Source organism: Hemitrygon akajei, chromosome 21 (assembly GCF_048418815.1).
Source record: "Hemitrygon akajei chromosome 21, sHemAka1.3, whole genome shotgun sequence".
NCBI classification, from domain to species: domain Eukaryota; kingdom Metazoa; phylum Chordata; class Chondrichthyes; order Myliobatiformes; family Dasyatidae; genus Hemitrygon; species Hemitrygon akajei.
Genome location: NC_133144.1, coordinates 67,101,032 through 67,121,959, shown reverse-complemented (window position 1 = coordinate 67,121,959; position 20,928 = coordinate 67,101,032). Strand labels below are relative to the sequence as shown.

The 20,928-nt window shown below is 43.1% G+C and overlaps 1 protein-coding gene across 5 annotated transcripts in view; it reads left to right on the top strand.

Moving 5' to 3' along the window:
• Positions 1 to 907: 907 nt before the first annotated feature.
• The window catches only part of vstm4a (V-set and transmembrane domain containing 4a), a 61,398-nt gene continuing 41,377 nt past the window's right edge, over positions 908 to 20,928 (top strand). The window contains exons 1-2 of one of the 5 annotated variants that reach the window (XM_073025657.1): positions 908 to 1,453; positions 20,459 to 20,851. In XM_073025657.1, coding sequence (XP_072881758.1) covers positions 1,405 to 1,453; positions 20,459 to 20,851 — 442 coding nt within the window. In that variant the 5' untranslated portion in view covers positions 908 to 1,404. The remainder of the gene's footprint in view (positions 1,454 to 20,458; positions 20,852 to 20,928) is intronic. The other 4 variants (XM_073025655.1, XM_073025656.1, XM_073025653.1 and 1 more) reach the window with 4 other exon arrangements.

Below are 20,928 nucleotides of genomic sequence, written 5' to 3'. Positions count from 1 at the left end.
AGAGGAGCTGTATATACTGCATATATAAAAATAAATTAAATAAGTATGTAGTGCAAAAAGAGAGAGAAAATACTGAGGGAGTGTTCATGGGTTCAATGTCCATTCAGAAATCTGACAGCAGAACGGAAGAAACTGTTTCTGTAAAGTTGGGTGTGTATCTTCAGGCTTCAGTAGCTCCTTCCTGATGGTAGCAATGAGAAAAGGGCAAGTCCTGGGCCGTGGCAGTCCTTAATGATGGATGTCGCCTTTTTGAAGCATTGCCTTTTGAAGGCATCCTAGACGCTGAGGAGCCTAGAGCCCATGATGGAGCTGACTAACTTTACAATTTCTGTAGCTTTTTCTGATCCTGTGCAGTGGCCTCTCCATACCAGACGATGATGCATCCAGATAGAATGATCTCCACAGTACATCTGTAAGTGTCTTTGGTGACATACCAATGCTTCTCAAGTTCCTCATGAAACATAACCACAGCATGTTTACTATTTGCCTGATACTCGAAGATGATGCTGATAGATTTAGATTGTCTCTGGACCTGTACTTATTTATGATGCTCTAATCCCTCCCCACTCCTTACAGTCATGTTCCTAAACCCCTCCCCCTCAGCACTGAGGTGTCGCCAGTTCCAAGGACAGTCCAGGAACAGCAGACATCTCCAGCAGGCAGAGAATCAGTCCCCACTGCTTTTGTAGCCTGCAAAAACACAAAGCTGGATGTGTCTGCAGCCTCACACTGTGAGGATAAAGGTCATGTTCAAAACTGCCGTTGTGGAATACGCTTAAAGTACTGAGTTCAGCAAAAGTCCTGGTGGGATAGAAACAGAATATGCTTCACCCTAGGAGCTCACAATGAAGTGATTATATGTCGGCTAATTTCCTCCAAATGGAATGCCTGAGAAATTAGTCACAAAACCAGCCACTAGTAAGTGGGCTTGCTCCTCCCCTTTCCCACCTCTTCCCATCCTTCCTTCCCTGCCCGTCCTCGTCCTTCCCCCTTGAAACTCCAGTGTGGCACCGATAGGCAGCTGCTAGGCAGGGGCTGTGTTATTGGCAGCGTTTCCTCTGCTGTGCCACTCCACCCACCCACTGGAAAGTCTTTTAACCCCAGGCAACTTTTCTTCCAGCCAAACCGTGGAGCTGCACTGTTTCTGTCTTCCTGCAGCTGGGCGTCTTCATCTGCGCCAGATGTGCTGACAATGAACTTCAGGCTGGCTCATTCCCTTTAAACATCAACTGAAAGAAGTGACTTGCCTGTCGGACTACAGAGGAAATGTCATTTCCTACACTCGTGGAAGGAAGACTGTGTGTGCATGGAGAATGAGAAGCAAGGAGCAGACGGTTTGCCGACTTCTTACATAACATGTCAGATGCTTGTACACTTGATTTAAACAGCTGGCTTCCATGAAGCATGCAAACTCTGGGAGTGGTGCTGCTGTTGACAAAACTTCTGATAACAGGTAAGATGTCTTTAAAGCTCTGTACCAGTTGGCAAAATTTCACAACTTCCATTCTGAAAACAGGATGTTATCTTTTCAAGTTGCTACACAAAATATAAGCAGTGCCAGCATGCTGTGGGTCCCTCCAGCACTTTGAACAAATTGCTCATTAAACTTCTCTTTTTTTTCCTGAAAATCCTTTATTGTTTAATAAAAGGAGGCGATCTAAATCAACTGCAACCTGTCTCTATGTTTTGGTTTATTCTGTGTTTGCCTCAACATTGTTCAGCTAAACTGTGCATCATCAACTTTCACGGCCATTAGTAACATGAACAGTGAGGACGGGACAGTGTTTACCCCGTCCGTCCCTTCTCTCCTTTTCCATTTCTTGTCTGGGTCCCCCTCACTTCTCCTCACCTGCCTATCATTTCCTCCTGGAGCCTGTGGTAAACTATGTATCCCTGTCTGGACACGCCCCCCGCTGACTGCTCCTGTGGCTCCTCCGACAGACCCCTGTATAAAGGCGATTGGAGGCACTGCTCCTCCCTCAGTCTCCAAGATGTCGTGGTCACGTTTGCAGCTAATAAAAGCCTATCTTTTGCCTCCCATCTCCGAGAGTTATTGATGGTGCATCAGAGCCTCTCCTCTTTCCCTTGACCTGATGAAGGTTCTCAGCCTGAAATATTGACTCCACAAATACTGAGTTCCTTCAGCATCTTGTATGTGTCGCTCTGCAGAATTTCATGTGTTTAAGAGAAAACAGTGTTTGGTTTAAATTGCAATCAATGGGATGAGTTGTGATGTAAAAGGGACACCAAATTGAAGAGGGTGATGAATACAGCACTGAAAAATGTTATATTTATATGCACACAGTATATGGAATAAGGCCGATAAACTTGCAGCACAGTTACAGATTGGCATTTATGACGTTGTGGGGATCACTGAATCATGGCTGAAAGAAGATTATAGCTGGGAGCTTGCAGTCCAAAGATACACATTGTATCAAAAGGACATGCAGGTAAGCAGAGATAGTGGGGTAGCTCTGTTGGTAAAAATTAAATCAAATCATTAGAAAGGGGTGACATAGGATTGGAAGATGTTGAATTGTTGTAAGTAGAGCTAAGAAACTGCAAGGGTAAAAATGACCCTGATGGAGTTATATATAGACCTCTGAACAGTAGTAGAGATGAGGTCTACAGATTAAAACAGGAGATGGAAAAGGCATGTCAAAAGGACAATGTTACGATAGTCATGGGGATTTCAATATGCTGGTAGATTGGGAAAATTAGATTGGTGATGGGAATTCAGAGGCATGAGAGAGGAACTGGGCAAAATTGATTGGAAGGGATGAGTAGCAGGGATGATGGCAGAACAGCAATGGGTGGAGTTTCTGGGAGCAATTCAGAAAGTACAGGATATATACATCTCAAAGAAGTATTCTAAATGCAGAATGGCACAATCGTGCCTGACAAAAGAAGTTAAAGCCAAAATAAAAGCCAAAGAGAGGACATATAATAGAACAAAAATTAGAGAATTGGGAAGCTTTTAAAAACCAACAGAAGGCAATTGAAAAGTCATTCGGAGGAAAAGATGGAATACAAAGGTAAGCTAGCCAATAATATTAGAGTATCTCAAAAGTTTCTTTAGATACATAAAGTGTAAAATAGAGGTGGGAGTAGAATAGAAACTCATGCTGGAGAGGTAGTAATGAGGGGCAAGGAAATGATGGACAAACTGAGTAAGTATTTTGCATCAGTCTTCACTGTTTAAGACATTGCAGTATGCCAGAAGTTCCTGTCAGGGAGCAGAAGTGAGTGAAGTTGTCATTGCTAGGGTGAAAGTGACTGGGAAACTAAAAGGTCTAAAAGTAGATAAGTCACTTAAACCAGATGGTCTACACTTCAGGGTTCAGAAAGAGGTGGCTGAAGAGATTGTAGAGGCATTAGTAATGATCTTTCAAGAATCACTAGGTTCTTACATGGTTTCGGAGGACTGGTAAATTGCAAATGTCATTCCACTCCACGGCAGAAGAAAGGAAATTATAGACCAGTTAGTCTAACCTCAGTGGTTGGGAAGATGTTGGAGTCAATTGTCAAGGATGTGGCTTCAGGGTACTTGGAGGCACATGATAAAATAGGTCATAGTCAGAATGGTTTCCTCAAGGGAAAATCTTGCCTGACAAATCTGTTGGAATTCTTTGAAGAAATAACAAGCAGGATAGACAAAGGGGAATCAGTGGATATGGCATACTTGGATTTTCAGAAGGCCTTTGACAAGATGCCACCCATGAGCCTGCTGAACAAGTTAAGAGCCATGGTATTACAGGGAAGATACTAGCATGGATAGAGCATTGGCTGATTGGCAGCAGGCAAAGAGCGGGAAAAAAGGGAGCCTTTCATGGTTGGCTGCCATTGATTAGTAGTGTTTGACAAGGGACTGGGTCGGGTCCGCTTCTTTTTATGTATTATGTCAATGACTTCAAATACAGAATTGATGGCTTTGTGGCAAAATTTGCAGATGATATGAGGATGGATGAATGGGCAGGTAGTTTTGAGGAAGTAGAAAAGCTACAGAAGGACTTAGATTAGGAGAACATAGCCTTTTCAGTTCCTGGGAATTATTGTTTCCATACCAGGCCATGATGCAACCAGTCAGGTAAACCTCCACCATGCGTCTCTAGAAGTTTGTCAAAGTTTTAGATGACGTGCAAAATCTACTAAGAAGGTAGAGGATTTCTACTTCTAAGAAAGTAGAGGTATGTCAGCCTTCTTTATAAAGACACATAAATGGTTGTCCCAGGACAGATTCACTGATATGATAATGCCGAGGAATTTAAAGTTACTGACCCTCTCCACCTCTAACTCCTAGTTAGGACTGGCTCATAGATCTCCAGTTTCCTCCTCTTGTAGTTGAAAATCAGCTCTTTAATTTTGCTGATGTTGAGTAAGAGGATGTTGCTGTAGCACCTTTCAGCCGGATTTTCTGTCTCCCCCCACATGCCAATTCGTCATCACTTTTGATTCAGTCGATTGATTTGATTGTTGTCATCCAGTTCCCAATGTCATAGAAAGATGCAATAGCAGAAATTCATTCATTCCCTCACGTCTTTGGGGTCTAACCCAGCATGCAGATGAGGGATTGTATTTCCTTGTCTAGTTTTTTTTTCCTCTGTGATTGCATTTGCCTAATCTGTGAAATGCTCTCCCATCATTGTTGCACATTTATAGCATGGTTGTGATGGACTATAATGTTTAACCTTCTGTAATTGAGTGTTTTATCAAGCACCCTTATCCCTCTCCACCATAGGCACTTGGAAATGCAGGGTAGGCTAGGATTGTTGGATCTGACTGTTAATTCTGAGGTTAGACTGTTTAATTGTTACTTTCATTGCAATTTAACAATTAATTGTGTGTATTTTATGCAAGTTCAATATGCCTCTAGTGGTTGTACAAAGTATAATTCGGGAACACTCTGGAAACTTTAATGTTCTGTATTATTTTAATGGAAAATATCTCATTGATTCACTTTTATCTATAATTTGAATGGAACTTCCTTGTCTGTGGATATAAAAATAGCTGTTCTATGCTTTGTTCTTTTGTCTCTCTCTTTGCCTAATAGATCACGGTCATAGTCTCTTCAACTTTTGTTTGTTCTATCAACCCTTAATAAAACTGTCATGAAGCAACTGGTTTTGTGCCTCTTTCCTGACTTCTGAAAGACCCCTGGATTTAAACATCAGAATGCAACAGAATCTCACTGGCACATTCCTAAATGATGACGATTAAATGGAGAATCCTGCACCTGCACTGAAGCCCGTGGGGAAAGCCAGGCTGCTTGTTGGCATTCAATGACCTCTTGCACTCAGTGGTCAATTTATTAGATATTTGTATTGCTCAAATATCTAATCAACCAATCATGTGGCAGCAACTCAATGTATAAAAGCATGCAGATAGATTCAAGACGTTCAGTTGCTGAGCAGTTCTAACATCAGAATGGGGAAGAAATATGACTGTGGAATAACGATGTCAAACGAGGAGATTTGAGTATCTCGGGAGCTGCTCATCTCCTGGGATTTTCTCACACAACAGTCGAGTTTACAGAGAATGGAGCAAAAAAACAAAAACAAAATCCAGTGAGCAGCAGTTCTGTGGGCAAGATGCCTTGTTAATGAGCGGTCAGAGGATAGTGGTCAGACTGGTTCAAGCTGACAGGAAGGTGACAGTAACTCAGATAACCACATGTTACAACAGTGGCGTGCGGAAAAGCATCTCTGAATGCACAACCTGCCAAGTATTGAAGTGGACGAGCTGTAGCAGCAGATGACCACACAAGTACACTCTGTAGCCTCTTTATTCGGTGCATACTGAGTGTATAAATCACCACTCACATTTAACCAGTGCAATTCAAAGCTAATTGAATTCTCTGAAAGGTGATCAATGTTTTAACGTGAATGCTGGAGGAACATGTCAGCTGCAGATGTCGTTAAAAACTGGTCTAGCTGAGAAAATAATTTGCCCAAGCCTGACTTCATCTTCCAGTTATTGCCAGAGACAGGGGCAAATCCTGACCATATTTCCTTTACAGCATTCCCAGACTGCACTCTCCACAGCAGTTTTCATACTGCCTTCATTTCTTTCTTTAAAGGAAAGTGACGTAGATTTTAGAACGTCGAAGAAGAATTAAGAAAACTCATTGCTAACACACTACATAACTGCCTTTGGCGGCCAGGTTTACTTTGGCCTCTGTTGTTGAAGAAATTCTAGACTAAGTGAAGTTTGCCAGCTGGAGAGGGGATGGTGGATGTTTTTAAAGGTGGCCTGTGCTACAAAGCTGGGTGATAAAAGAACACAGCACTGTAGAAAGGAAACACATACAGGGTTAGCTGAGTGGGTGTAGAATTAATCTGGAATGTGTCCAAAGAATAGGGCTTATTTCATGATAAAACCAGATAGGGCTTCCAGTTCACATGCACTCTGGTGTCAGCTTTGTAAAGTGAATTTTACTCAAATTAATTTGCAGTTCTGGTTAAACCTCATTTGGAATATTGTGTTCACTCCTGATTGCTTCATTATAGGAAGGGCATAGAAGCTTTAGCGAAGGTGCAAAGGAGATTTACCAGGATGCTGTCTAGATTAGCGAGTGTGTCTTATGAGGATAGGTAAAGTGAGTAGGGCTTTTCTCTTTGGACTGAAGGAGGACGAGAGATGTCTTGATAGAGGTGTATATGATGATAAGAGGCATGGGTCGAGTGGATAGCCAGAGATATTTTCCCAGAGTGGACATAGCTAATGCAAGGAAGCATAATTTAAGATGATTGGCAGAAAGCATGGGGGGGGGGTGGATTTCAGAGATAATGTCTTTACACAGACAGTGGGGGGTGCATGGAACTTGCTGCCAGGGGTGGTGGTAGAGGCAAATAATGAGAGCTATTTAATGAGAGACATAGGCATATGGGTGATAGAAAAATGAAGGGCTATGTGGGACAAAGAAGAAAGGGTTAATTTGATATTGGGGTAGGTTAAAAGTTGGCTCAGCCTCATGGGCCAAAGGGATTGTACTGTGCTGTGGTGTTCTGTGTCCTTTATTGTTTGTGGCTGAATATAAAGAAACTATCGAAATCAAGCTTTGTTTCAAAAAAATACTTTCCTGATTTTAAATATATTTTAGTATTTTTATTTTTAAAGTTGGAATTTATAAAGCTGAGTTAGGGTTTATTAACATAAACAATTTAATCTCAGTATCCTCACTGTAAATTAATGAAGCAACATAAACATAACTAATTGGAAATCCTTTGAGTTTAGTGGTCAGTTTGCTAGTAACTTTAAAAAATACATTCAGCAGCTTTTAAACAATCCTATTCGTGTCTTTGCTTTGAAAATATCCAACGGATCACTTGGAGACTCTTCAAAGAGCTGCAAATGAACGCAGCCAATGAAAGATCACCTTTTGTAATTAATTCATTCTGGAGGAAGGCTTGGTTTCTGGGTCGAGAGTGATTCTTTCAAAACAGAGTTAAAGGTGACAGAAACTTGGTTAGGAATGAATTGTAATTATTATTAAAATTCTGCAACATCTTGTGTCATTTATGTGCTCTTGTGCAAAATGTGTTGAAGACACTTTACACCAGTGTCCAGGCTGAAACTCTACCCTGAATCACCTCAGCATGGATAACATTCAGAGATTAGGCTGCTGCCAGCAACTTTATGAAAGTATATTCTAATGAGTCCTCTTTGTATCAGGAACATACAATATAGAACAGGATCTTCAGCCGACAATATTGTGCGGATATTTTAAACTACACCAAAAACAACTTAAGTCTTCCCCCCCACACGGTCCTCCATTTTTCTATCATCCATGTGCCCGTGGAAAAAGTCTCTTAACTGTCCCAAATGTATCTGCCTCTACCACCACCCCTGACAGTGCATTCCACGCATCCACCACTCTCTGTGAAAACGTTTTCCTCTGGTATCTCCCATCTGACAGACAGACAGACAGACATACTTTATTGATCCCGAGAGAAATTGGGTTTTGGTACAGTCGCACCAACCAAGAATAGTGTAGAAATATAGCAATATAAAACCATAAATAATTAAATAATAATAAGTAAATTATTCCAAGCGGAAATAAGTCCAGGACCAGCCTATTGGCTCAGGGTGTCTGACACTCCGAGGGAGGAGTTGTAAAGTTTGATGGCCACAGGCAGGAATGACTTCCTATGACGCTCAGTGTTGCATCTCGGTGGAATGAGTCTCTAGCTGAACGTACTCCTGTGCCTAACCAGTACATTATGGAGTGGATGGGAGACATTGTCCAAGATGGCATGCAACTTGGACAGCATCCTCTTTTCAAACACCACCATCAGAGAGTCCAGTTCCACCCCCACAACATCACTGGCCTTACGAATGAGTTTGTTGATTCTGTTGGTGTCTGCTACCCTCAGCCTGCTGCCCCAGCACACAACAGCAAACATGATAGCACTGGCCACCACAGACTCGTAGAACATCCTCAGCATCGTCCAGCAGACGTTAAAGGACCTCAGTCTCCTCAGGAAGTAGAGACAGCTCTGACCCTTCTTGTAGACAGCCTCAGTGTTCTTTGACCAGTCCAGTTTATTGTCAATTCGTATCCCCAGTTATTTGTAATCCTCCACCATGTCCACACTGACATCTGAAAGTATCTATGTACTTTCCTCCAGTCACCTAAAAGTAACACCCACTCATATTCAAGAGAAAATCTGCAGATGCTGGAAATCCAAGCAACACACGAAAAATGGAGGAACTCAGCAGGTCAGGCAGCATCTATGGAGAAGAGTAGAGTCGTCGTTTCGGGACGAGACCTTACATCAAGACTGTACTCTTTTCCATAGATGCTGCCTGACCTGCTGAGTTCCTCCAGAATTTTGTGTGTGTTGCCCTTTCATATTAGTCATTTTCACCCTAGCTGTCCACTCTTATCTATGCCTCTTATCATCTTGTACACCTCTATCAAGTTACATCTCATTCTCCTTTATTCCAAAGAGAAAAGACTGGACATACTGAGCCTTTCCTTGTGAGACAGGTTCTCTAATCCAGGCAGTGTCCTGGTAAATCCTCTGCACCCTTTCTGAAGCATACACATCCTTCCTATAATGAGGCGACCAAAACTAAACACAATACACTGAGTAGATACCAACTTGGCACCAAGGGTTGAGGATATCTGAGCTCTCACTGTCAAAAATCTATTGTGGGACAACTGAAAATCCTAAAACCAAGACTGACAGATTTGTACAAGATGATAAGAGGCATAGTTTGAGTGAACAGTCAGGGACATTTTCCCAGGGTGGAAATGGTTAATTCAAGTGGGAATCACACAAAATGCTGGAGGAATTCTACTGGCCTGGCAGCATCTGTGGAAAAGAGTACAGTCAACATTTCAGGCCAAGACCCTTCAGCAGGACTGGAGAAAGAAAGTTGAGGAGTAGATTTTAAAGGTGGGGGGAGGGGAGAGAGAAACACAAGGTGATAGGTGAAACCAGGAGGGGGAGGGGTGAAGTAAAGAGCTGGGAGGTTGATTGGTGATAGAGATACAGGGCTGAAGAAGGGGGAGTCTGACAGAAGAGGACAGAAGGCCACGGAAGACAGAGAAAAGGAGACGACCACCAGAGGCAGGCAATGGGTGGCCAAGGAGATAAGATGAGACGGGCAAAAGGGGAATGAGCAATGGTGAAGGGGGTGAGGCATTACCAGAAGTTCGAGGAATCAATGTTCTTGCCATCAGGTTGGAAGCTACCCAGACGGAATATAAAGTGTTTCAGGAGACTGAGCAGTTTATAGATAGTAGCTTCCGGGAGGTAGTTACACCTAAGAAACAGGGCACAGGTAATTGGGTTACCGTCAGGCGAGGGAAGGGGAAAGGGTAGGTAGTGCAGGGTTCCCTTGTGGCCATTCCCCTCCAAAACAGGTATACCGACTTGGATACCATTGGGAGGGATGGCTTATCTGGGACAAGCTGTGGCAGCTGGATCTCTGGCACTGAGTCTGGTTCTGCAGTGCAGAAGGGAGGGAGGAAGAAGAGGAGAGCGGTAGTGATAGGGGACTCCATAGTCAGGGGTACAGACAGGAGATTCTGTGGTCATGACATAGACTCCCGGATGGTTTGTTGCCTCCCGGGTACCAGGGTCAGGGATGTCTCTGATCGCCTGCACAGCATTCTGAGGTGGGAGGGTGATCAGCCAGATGTCGTGGTACACATCGGAACCAATGACGTAGGTAGAAAGTGTCTGGAGGTCCTGAACAGTGAGTACAGAGAGCTTAGTAGGAAGTTGATAATCAGGACCTCGAGGGTAGTAATCTCCAGATTGCTGCCTGTGCCACATGCCAGTGAGGGTAAGAGTAGGATGCTCTGGCAGATGAACATGTGGCTGAGGAACTGGTGTAGGGGGCAGGGTTTCAGATTTCTAGATCATTGGGACCTCTTCTGGAGCAGGTGGGACCTGTACAAGAGAGACGGGTTACACCTGAACTACAAGGGGACCAATATACTTGCAGGGAGGTTTGCTAGTGTTATTGGGGAGGGTTTAAACTAGATTTGCAGGGGGATGGGAACCAGAGTGCCAGAGTAGATAGTGGAACGAGGGTAAAAATAAATGATGTTAGTAGTTCATGCAAAGTCACAAATAGTAAGGTTGTGTGCACTGGTAATAATCTTCTGAGCTGTGTATATTTCAATGCGAGGAGTATTGTGGGAAAGGCAGACGATCTGAGGGCCTGGATTGACACATGGAATTATGACATCATAGCCATTACTGAAACTTGGCTACAGGAGGGGCAGGACTGTCAGATCAATGTTCCAGGGTTCCGATGTTTCAGATGTGATAGAGGCAGAGGGATGAAGGGTGGGGGGCGGGGTGGCTTTGCTAGTCAGGGAAAATATTACAACAGTGCTTCGGCAGGACAGGTTAGAGGGCTTGTCTACTGAGGCCATATGGGCGGACCTGAGAAACAGGAAAGGTATGACCACATTAATAGGGTTGTAATATAGACCACCCAATAGTCAGCAAGAATTGGAGGAGCAAATCTGCAGAGAGATAACAGACAACTGCAGGAGACAGAAAGTTGTGATTGTAGGGGATTTTAATTTTCCACACATTGATTGGGACTCCCATACTGTTAAAGGTCTAGATGGGTTAAAGTTTGTAAAGTGTGTTCAGGAAAGTTTTCTAACTCAATATATAGATGTACCAACTAGGGAGGATGCAATATTATATCTCCTATTAGGAAATGAATTAGGGCAGGTGACGGAAGTGTGCGTAGGGGAACACTTTGGTTCTGGTGATCATAACGTCATTAGTTTCAACCTGATCATGGATAACGATAGATCTGGTCCTCGGGTTGAAGTTCTAAACTGGAAAAAAGCCAAATTTGAAGAAATGAGAAAGGATCTAAAAAGTGTAGATTGGGACAGGTTGTTCTCTGGCAAAGATGTGATGGGTAAGTGGGAGGCCTTCAAAGGAGAAATTTTGAGAGTGCAGAGTTTGTACGTTCCTGTCAGGGTTAAAGGCAATATGAATAAGAATAAGGAACCTTGGTTCTTGAGGGATATTGGAACTCTGATAAAGAAGAAGAGAGAGATGTATAACATGTATAGGCAACAGGGAGGAAATAAGATGCTTGAGGAGTATAAAAAGAGTAAGAAAATACTTAAGAAAGAAATCAGGAGGGCTAAAAGAAGACATGAGGTTGCTTCGAACGTCAGGGTGAAGGATAATCCTAAGAGCTTCTACAGGTATGTTAAGAGCAAAAGGATAGTAAGGGATAAAATTGGTCCTCTTGAAGATCAGAGTGGTTGGCTATGTATGGAACCAAAAGAAATGGGAGAGATATTAAATGGTTTTTTTGCATCTGTATTTACTAAGGAAACTGAAATGGAGTCTATGGAAACAATGCAAACAAGTAGGGAGGTCATGGAACTTATACAGATTAAAGAGGAGGAGGTGCTTGCTGTCTTGAGGCAAATCAGAGTAGATAAATCCCCAGGACCTGACAGGGTATTCCCTCGGACCTTGAAGGAGACTACTGTTGAAATTGCAGGAGCCCTGGCAGAAATACTTAAAATGTTGATATCCACGCGTCAGGTGCCGGAGGATTGGAGGATAGCTCATGTAGTTCCATTGTTTAAAAAAGGCTCAAAAAGTAAGCCGGGAAATTATAGGCCGGTAAGTTTGACATCGGTAGTAGGTAAATTATTGGAAGGAATACTAAGAGATAGGATCTACAAGCATTTGGATAGACAGGGACTTATTAGAAAAAGTCAGCATGGCTTTGTGTGTGGTAGGTCATGTTTAACCAATCTATTAGAGTTTTTCGAGGAAGTTACCAGGAAAGTGGATGAAGGGAAGGTAGTGGATTGTTGTATACATGGACTTCAGTAAGACCTTTGACAAGGTCCCACAAGGGAGGTTAGTTAGGAAGATTCAGTCTCTAGGTATACATGGAGAGGTAATAAACATTGGCTCAATTGAAGAAGCCAGAGAGTGGTAGTGGAGGATTGCTACTCTGAGTGGAGGCCTGTGACTGGTGGTGTGCCACAGGGATCAGTGCTGGGTCCATTGTTATTTTCATCTATATCAATGATCTGGATGATAATGTGATAAATTGGATTAGCAAATTTGCTGATGATACAAAGATTGGAGGTGTAGTGGACAGTGAGGAAGGTTTTCAAAGCTTGCAGAGGGATTTGGACCAGTTGGAGGAATGGGCTGAAAAATGGCAGATGGAGTTTAATGCGGACAAGTGTGAAGTATTGCACTTCAGAAGGTCAAACCAAGGTAGAACATACAAGGTAAATGGTAGGACACTGAGGAGTGCAGTAGAACAGAGGGATCTAGGAATACAGATACATAATTCCCTAAAGGTGGCGTCACAAGTAGATAGGGTCATAAAGAGAGCTTTTGGTACATTGGCCTTAATAAATCAAAGGCCAATAAGAGTTGGAATGTAATGGTGCGGTTGTATAAGACATTGGTGAGACCGAATTTGGAGTATTGTGTGCAGTTTTGGTCACCTAATTACAGGAAGGATATTAATAAGGTTGAAAGAGTGCAGAGAAGGTTTACAAGGATGTTGCCGAGACTTGAGAAACTGAGTTACAGAGAAAGGTTGAATAAGTTAAGACTTTATTCCCTGGAGCGTAGAAGAATGAGGGGTGATTTGATAGAGGTATATTCAGATTCAGATTCAGATTCAGATTCAGTTTATTGTCATTAAGAAACCACAAATGCAATGCAGTTAAAAAATGAGACAACGTTCCTCCAGAACGATATCACAAAAGCACATGACAAAACAGACTACACCAGAAAATCCATGTAACGTTTGGCAATCCCGAATCCAGAGTCCGGAGAGGCTGCTGCGTATTAATATCACGCTACCGTCTTAGCGTGTTCCCCAGAAAGGAGTTCCAAATCTGCCAGACAAAGAAGACCAAAAACTAAAGCTACAAGACCTGCACAAAACCACATAGTTACAACAGTGCAAACAATAGCATAATTGATAAAAAAAAACAGACCATGGGCACTGTAAAAATAGTCCAAAGATGTTAAAAGACTATAAGTTCAAAAGAAATCACCACACAGTTTCCACAAGTCCCCAGGGTCCCGACAGACTCGCCATCCCACGCCGGCGGCAGAAGGGAATACCCCCGCTATGGACTTCCACGGCGCCGCCCGACTCAGCCTCGCAGACACAGCACACAATGAAAGCTCTGTCGAAACCAGCCTCGCAGACGCAGCACACATCGAAAGCGACCTGACCGCAGTGGACTCCGAGTCCGTCGAACCTCCGAGCCGACGACCATCCCCTCCGGCACAGCTTCTCCGAGCACCATCCTCTGCTGAGCGTATTAAGACGGCCCCACCAACGGCCATCGGCAACACAACCCCGAGGACTGGGGGCCTGTTCTTCCCAGCAGAGTCCCGGACCTCACAGCAGCAGCAGCAACGAAGAAGGTCTTCCTGGAGATTTCCAGATGTTCCTCCATGCTCCCACGTCCATTTTCAATCGATTATGATTGCACACGGCACCCCGCTTCACAAATAACAGATAATCAGCTCTGGAGTGGCTGCTGAAAGCTGCGTCGCGCTGCCATCTTGGATCACTTCCAAGATGTATAACATTTTGATGGGTATAAATAGAGTGAATGCAAGCAGGCTTTTTCCACTGAGGCTAGGGGAGAAAAAAACCAGAGGTCATGGGTTAAGAGTGAAGGGGGAAAAGTTTAAAGGGAACATTAGGGGGGATTTCTTCACGCAGAGAGTGGTGGGAGTGTGGAATGAGCTGCCAGATGAAGTGGTGAATGCGGGCTCACTTTTGACATTTAAGAAAAACTTGGACAGGTACATGGATGAGAGAGGTTTGGAGGGATATGGCCCAGGTGCAGGTCAGTGGGACAAGGCAGAAAAATGGTTTGGCACAGCCAAGAAGGGCCAAAAGGCCTGTTTCTGTGCTGTAATGTTCTATGGTTCTATGGTGTTGTTTCTCCAACCTGAGTGTGGCTTCACGACAACAGTAGTGGAAGGCCATGGGTAGACATAGCGGAATGGGAATGGGAAGTGGAATTAAGATGGGTGTAATTTTAAGGTGATTGGAGGAAAGCATAGGGGGGGATATTAGAGATAAGTATTTTGAGAGTGGAGCCTTTCCGGGAATAGTGCTAGAGGCAGACACATCAGGGGAATTTAAGAAAATCTTAGTTAAGCACATGGATGATAGAAAAATGGAAGGCTGTGTAGGAAGGAAGGGTTACATTGATCTTAGAGTAAGTTAAAGCTTGGCACATTGTGTGCTAATGTTGTATGGTCTATTTTTAATAGATGATTTGGGGTGGGAACCCAGATGTGTAGATTGGAGACTTGCTGAATAGTGTCGGCACTCACAGGCTGGATATCTCAAAGATTCAGAAGTGAAATCAGTGGAGAGCTCTGAGTTTAGTTCACTAGTCCAGACCAGTTGTTAGTTCAAAGAAGGTTCTCAGTTAGACCCCATTCATGCTTCAGTGATTTATTCAGCGGCATTAGCCTCCCTGGAAGGGCAGCCAGGCAGAATGTACAAGGTCTCTCCACTCTCTGTAATAAATCCAACAAATTGACTTCACCTCCCCCCAATGAGAATCCATGTTCTGCCCTGGGGATGAGAGGGCTGTGAGGTCTTTCATCTCCCAAAGGTCTGGATTGGCTGCTGATCAATTCATTTCAATATTGTCAAAATGTTTTAAAACTGAATAAAGGAAGTGAGCTACTTTTTGTTGCCCAAGGAAAACGTGAAATATCCTGAGGAAAATGAGTTGGCATTTACACTCAGTGGCCGTTTCATTACATAAGAGATGTCTTCTGCTCTGTAGCCCATTATTTCAAGATTTGACATGTTGTGCATTCAGAAATGCACGCCTGCACGCCACTGTAGTAACACCAAAAATGGTCATTGAGTTACTGTCACTTTCCTGACAGCTTGAACCAGTCTGGCCATTTTCCTCTGACCTTTCTCTTTAACAGGACATTTTTGTCCACAGAACTGCTGCTCACTGGATTTTTCTTGTTTTTCACACCATCCTCTGTAAACTCTAGACATTGTTGTGCATGAAAAACCCCAGGAAAACAGTAGTTTCTGAGATACTCAAAGTCAAATTTAATTTTATTATCAAAGTACATCCATGTCACCCCTTTGTCCTGGAGTCACTGTAGTGAGCCTATCCACACTCGCTTGTTGGACCCCTTCTAGGTGTGTGTCCTAAAACTGAATTTAAATGTGGGTATACAGGCAAATATTTTATTATTATGGTGCCAGGAAGTGAGATATACAGGAGGTGAATATGGTGATTAGAATTTGCAGCTTCTACCTCAGAAGCAGAACTGGGCACAGAGATCCACGATGACCTGTTGGAAATCCAAGCCCTCCCAACATGAGTTGGGTTGGGCTGTGTCATTCTGGAGCTGCAGACTACAGTTTATCAGGAAACCATCCCACTGAATTACGAGGGAACAATGAATGATTTGTTTCATCTGGGAGACTACTTGTGTATGAAGCAAAGATCTCCTGTGATACATGCTCCTGCACACTAATCTCATTGACAAAGTACTGCAACATTAACAACTGTCTCCGCTGTGAGGCCTAATTTGGAGAATTGTTTTCAGTTTTGGTCACTCACAGGAAAGATGTAAATAAGGTTGAAAGATTGCAGAGAAACTTTACAAGGATGTTGCCAAGTCTGGAGTCTGAGTTGTAAGGAAAGATTAAATAGGTGAGGACTTTATTCCTTGGAATATAGAAAATTGAGAGGAGATTTGATAGAGGTATACAAAATGTTGAGGGGTATAGACAGTATAAATGCAACCAGGCTTTTTCCACTGAGGTTGGTTGAGACCACAACTAGAGGTCATGGGTTAAGGGTGAAAGGTGAAAAGTTTAAGGGAAACCTGAGGGGAAACTTCTTCGCTCAGAGAGGCATGAGAGTGTAGAATGAGCTGCCAGTGCAAATGATGTATGCAAGCTCAATCTCAAAGATTATGAGAAATTTAGATGGACACATGAATGGTAGGAATATGGAGGGCAATGGTCCAGATGCAGGTCAATGGGGGGTAGGCAGTTTCAATGGTTCAGTATGGACTGGATGGGCTGAAGGGCCTGTTTCTTTACTCTATTTCTTAATGACACTAAGAGTAAGACAAAGCATAAAGCAGTCATGGTCATCTCATAGACGGACTAGAGATAGCAAAGTTCCAGTGATAATAATTACTTTATACAATAGCCAGAGTCAAAGAGTGTGACACCTACCACTGAAAACTAAGAAGCTTCTAAAAAAGTACAGAAGCAATTGTACGGTAATTACCAGGAAATTAACCGAACAGTTACATGTATATGTGATTATATTAGGTTTAGGGTGTGGGGTGGTTGGATTTTCAGAAGGTATCTTATGAACTAAGTCAGAACATGCCAGCTCGGGTGTAAAGTACCACTGTGATTCAGAGCTAATTAACAGCTGTGATGAATCCTGATGAAAAATCTCAGCCTGAAACATCAATCACCCTCCATAGAAGCTGCCTGACCTGCTGAGTTCCTGCAGCATTTTGTGTGTGTTGTTCAAGATTTCCAGCATCTGCAGAATCTTTTGTTTCTACAGGTAGAAAACATGTTTGTGCAATTATTCAATCACAAAGGGTCTCAGCCCAAAAGGTTGACTTTATTCTTTTCCATAGATGCTGTCTGGCCTGCTGAGTTCCTCCAGCATTTTGTGTGTGTTGCTCAGAGTTCCAGCGTCTGAGATTTTCTCTTGTTTGTGCAAATATTGTAATGATAGCAGATCTTATACATTGAGGTCTCATACAACCGGCACTTTCTCAAAACAAATATTGCTTATAATAGCTGCAAATCCTGTCTCCACATAAAGCTTTCTACCCAGTCCTAATCTTGTGCCCTTTTCCTGCAATCCTGCGTTAGTTACACCGATGGTCCTGGTGCAGCCCCCTCAGTATTGGTGAGGTCCGTCGCAGGTCGAGGGACCATTTTATCGAGCACCTTCCCTCTGCCCACTGCAGGAAGTGGGATTTCCTGGTCGCTTCCCCTTCCAATTCTGACATGTCAGTCCATGGCCTCCTTGATGGTCACAACGAGGCCTCACTCAGGTTGGAGGAGCAATACCTCAAATTTCATTTGGGTGGCATCCAATCTGATGGCATGAACATTGATTTCTCTAATTTTCAGTAATTTTTCTTCCTTATCTCCTTTTCCATTCCCCAATCTGGATACCCTCTTACCCTTCTCTTCTCAACAGCTCATCACTTCCCTTCTGGTTTCCCTTTTTCTTCCCTTTCTCCCATGCTCCTCTCAGATTCCTTCTTCTACAGCCCTTTACCTCTTCCACCTATCACCTCCCAGCTTCTCACTTCATCTCCCCTGGTCTCACCTATCCCTTACCTGTCAGTTTGCACTCATTCCCCTGCCCCCACCTTCTTAATGTTTGTTTGTCAGTCTTTGTGTATAGTTTTTCATTGATTCAATGGTCTGTTGTGAATGTCCACAAGAAAATGAATCTTGGGATAACTTACATGTACTTTGTACTTGTACATGTACATGTACTTTTAGACTTTGAACTTCCCTTCTCTTCTCTTCTTCACTCGAAGTTATCACTTGTTCAAAACTGAAGGCAGCTGCCACATTCTGACCAGGTATTCAAAAATCAGTGAGGGAACAGAAGCCAAGTAATTTAAACATTTTCTGTTAAATTACCACCAATAACCAGGAGATAATCCCGTTATTTCTGTCCACAACTGCCACCTACACTGCAAATATTCATTTCAAAGACTTTACTGATTTTGAATGTCTTGGGATGTCATTAAAGACTTGAGTTGTGTGTTTTTAACATCCTTCTAGAGGTCTCTGCAGCCCCTGTTACACTGAACCAGAACATCGCTGTCATTATACTTTCTGTTTGTCCCATTTCCAAGATATTTTGTTTCACATAAAATTCCCATCTTGCCTCCTGGTGGCTTGCCTGAGGGATATGCTGATCTATAGATGATTGCTAGTGGATTCTCTATGATCTCATTCACTGAGAAACAAAGATATACACAACAAACACAAGAATCCCAAGGCAGAGAAAAGTGACAGGGTTTTCAGTCTATTCATCTGAATCGGATCCAAACAAGGGGGAGTGAATGAAAAGCCAGCATGCCTGTTCATTTTCCATACTATTCTGAAGTTCATTATTAAGAAAATGGACCATACTTTCCAGTTATAGATTTGGACAAAGCCTTAGAGTATACGAATATTTTCACACTTCCAATTGATAGCTTAAAGATTTATAGATAACATCAGTTATTCACAATTGCTTCCTGGGCCAGCCCTGATAAAGAGTCTTGGCCCAAAACGTTCACTGTTACTCTTTTCCATAGATGCTGCCTGACCTGCTAAGTTCTTCCAGCATTTTGCGTGTGTTACTCCGGATTTCCAGCATCTGCAGAACCTCTTGTGTTTGTGACAGGCCAGATATGTACCTCATATCACTCTGTGAACTTAATTACTAGACTTGAAATCTGAGAAGTTTACTGAAGAAGTGTACATAGAGAACAAATATATGTCGAAGATTATGGTGCACTGTCAAATCATTTGAAGTCTATGAAAATCATTCTGATTGTAATTTTGTAATGTGAAGGGTTAGTTTATTCGACGGTCACCCGACATAGAGTGGGGTACGCTCCATCCATCAGAAAAAATGGGATCTCCCAGTGGCCACCCATTTCAATTCCACTCCCATTCCCATTTCAACATGTCAGTCCATGGCCTCTCTACTGCTGATCTGAGGCCACACTCAGGTTGGAAGAGCAACACCTTGTATTCCATCTAGATATTCCAACCTGATGGCATGAACATCAATTTTTTGAACTTCTGGTAATTACTTCCCCCTTCATAATTACCCCATTCCTGTTTCCCTCACTCACCTTATCTACATAGCTGCCCATCACCTTCCTCTGGTGCTTCTTCCTCTTCCCCCTTCCCTTTCTTCAATTCTTCAATGGTCTTCTACCCTCTCCTATCAGATTCCCAATTCTCCTACCCTTTATCTCTTCCACCCGTCAACTTCCCAGCTCTTTACCTCACTCCCCCCCCCCACCCCGGTTTCACCTATTACCCACCACCTTGTACTTCTTCCTCCCTCCCTCCACCTTCTTGTTCTGACTTCTCATCCTTTTTTTTCCAGTCCTCATGAAGGGTCTCGGCCCAGAACATTGACTGTTTACTATTTTCCATAGATTCCTGGCCTGCTGATCTCCTCCAAAATTTTGCTTGTTTTGCTGGGATTTCCAGCATCAGCAGATTTTCTCATGTTAAGGTTAGTTTACTTGTCGGTCAAAAGCTGTTTCTACCATGCTGAGCATCGCCTGGCCCGTGTGAAGTATGGAGCAGTTCTTTCCCATTGGTTGCTTTATCTGCCACAGCACCTATGTTCGGTTTCAGGTGCCTCCTTTGTCTTCAGAGCATTCACCTTCACACTGAGGTTACTAACAGTATGCTTGTGGATTCTGGAGGACTCACGCACTCTCTTAGCTAAGTATTGGCTTACTGAATGTTTAGTTTTGTAGTTCTGTAACTTGGGGAGACTTAATGAGATACCTGTTGAGCTTGAAGTGTTACTGAATGTTTACTGTCGTAGTTTGTGTAATTTAGTGTGGCTTAGATCTTTGATTGAATGCTGTACAGTTTGCCTATCAATAAATGGTTAATGTGCTTATTTGTATCTCTGTCTTCTGTCTCACTGACCAAACCTGTGAACCTGCTTCCTCGTAACAAATTTACCCGACAAAATCTTACCAGGACTGAATCTGGTGCAGTAGCTATTGCAATTGTAGAAACTGTGGGGCAAAGGGCCTGTACTCTACTGTAATGTTCTATGTTCTATTATGTATATTATATTATCAATATATATCAATGACATCTGACAGCATGTATGGATTTTGTAGAATATTTTGATATTGATTCTAATGTCATCATCTTCTTACAGATTTCTGTGAGGCCTTGAGTGTTATTGTAACTCCGGGGCCTGTGGTGGAGTTCACTGAAGGCCAGCGGGGGAGTCTGTTCTGCCGAGTGTCCCAGCAGAGGCGGAAGAACAGTTACCTGTCTCTGGTGTGGTTCTTCTCAAATGCAGAGAACAGCAATCAACGAATCCTGAGAGTGAACCGGACCGGCCATGTACAGGCCTTTCGGAACTGCAAAGAGCACCACTGTGAACTCCAGTTCTTTCAGCAAGGTGCCGCCAAGATCTTTGTATTGATCATCGACAAGTTTCACAGCTCTGATGAAGGGCACTACCGATGCAGAGTTCAGGAAATCGCATACCTAAATAGGAGGTGGCTGTCAATATCGAATGGGGAAAATGGCACCGAAGTGAGAGGTGAGATTGAGCTTCATGTTCACATCCTGCCATCTTCAAGGTGAAAGCAACATAATTAATCAGGCTTCCAAATGTGT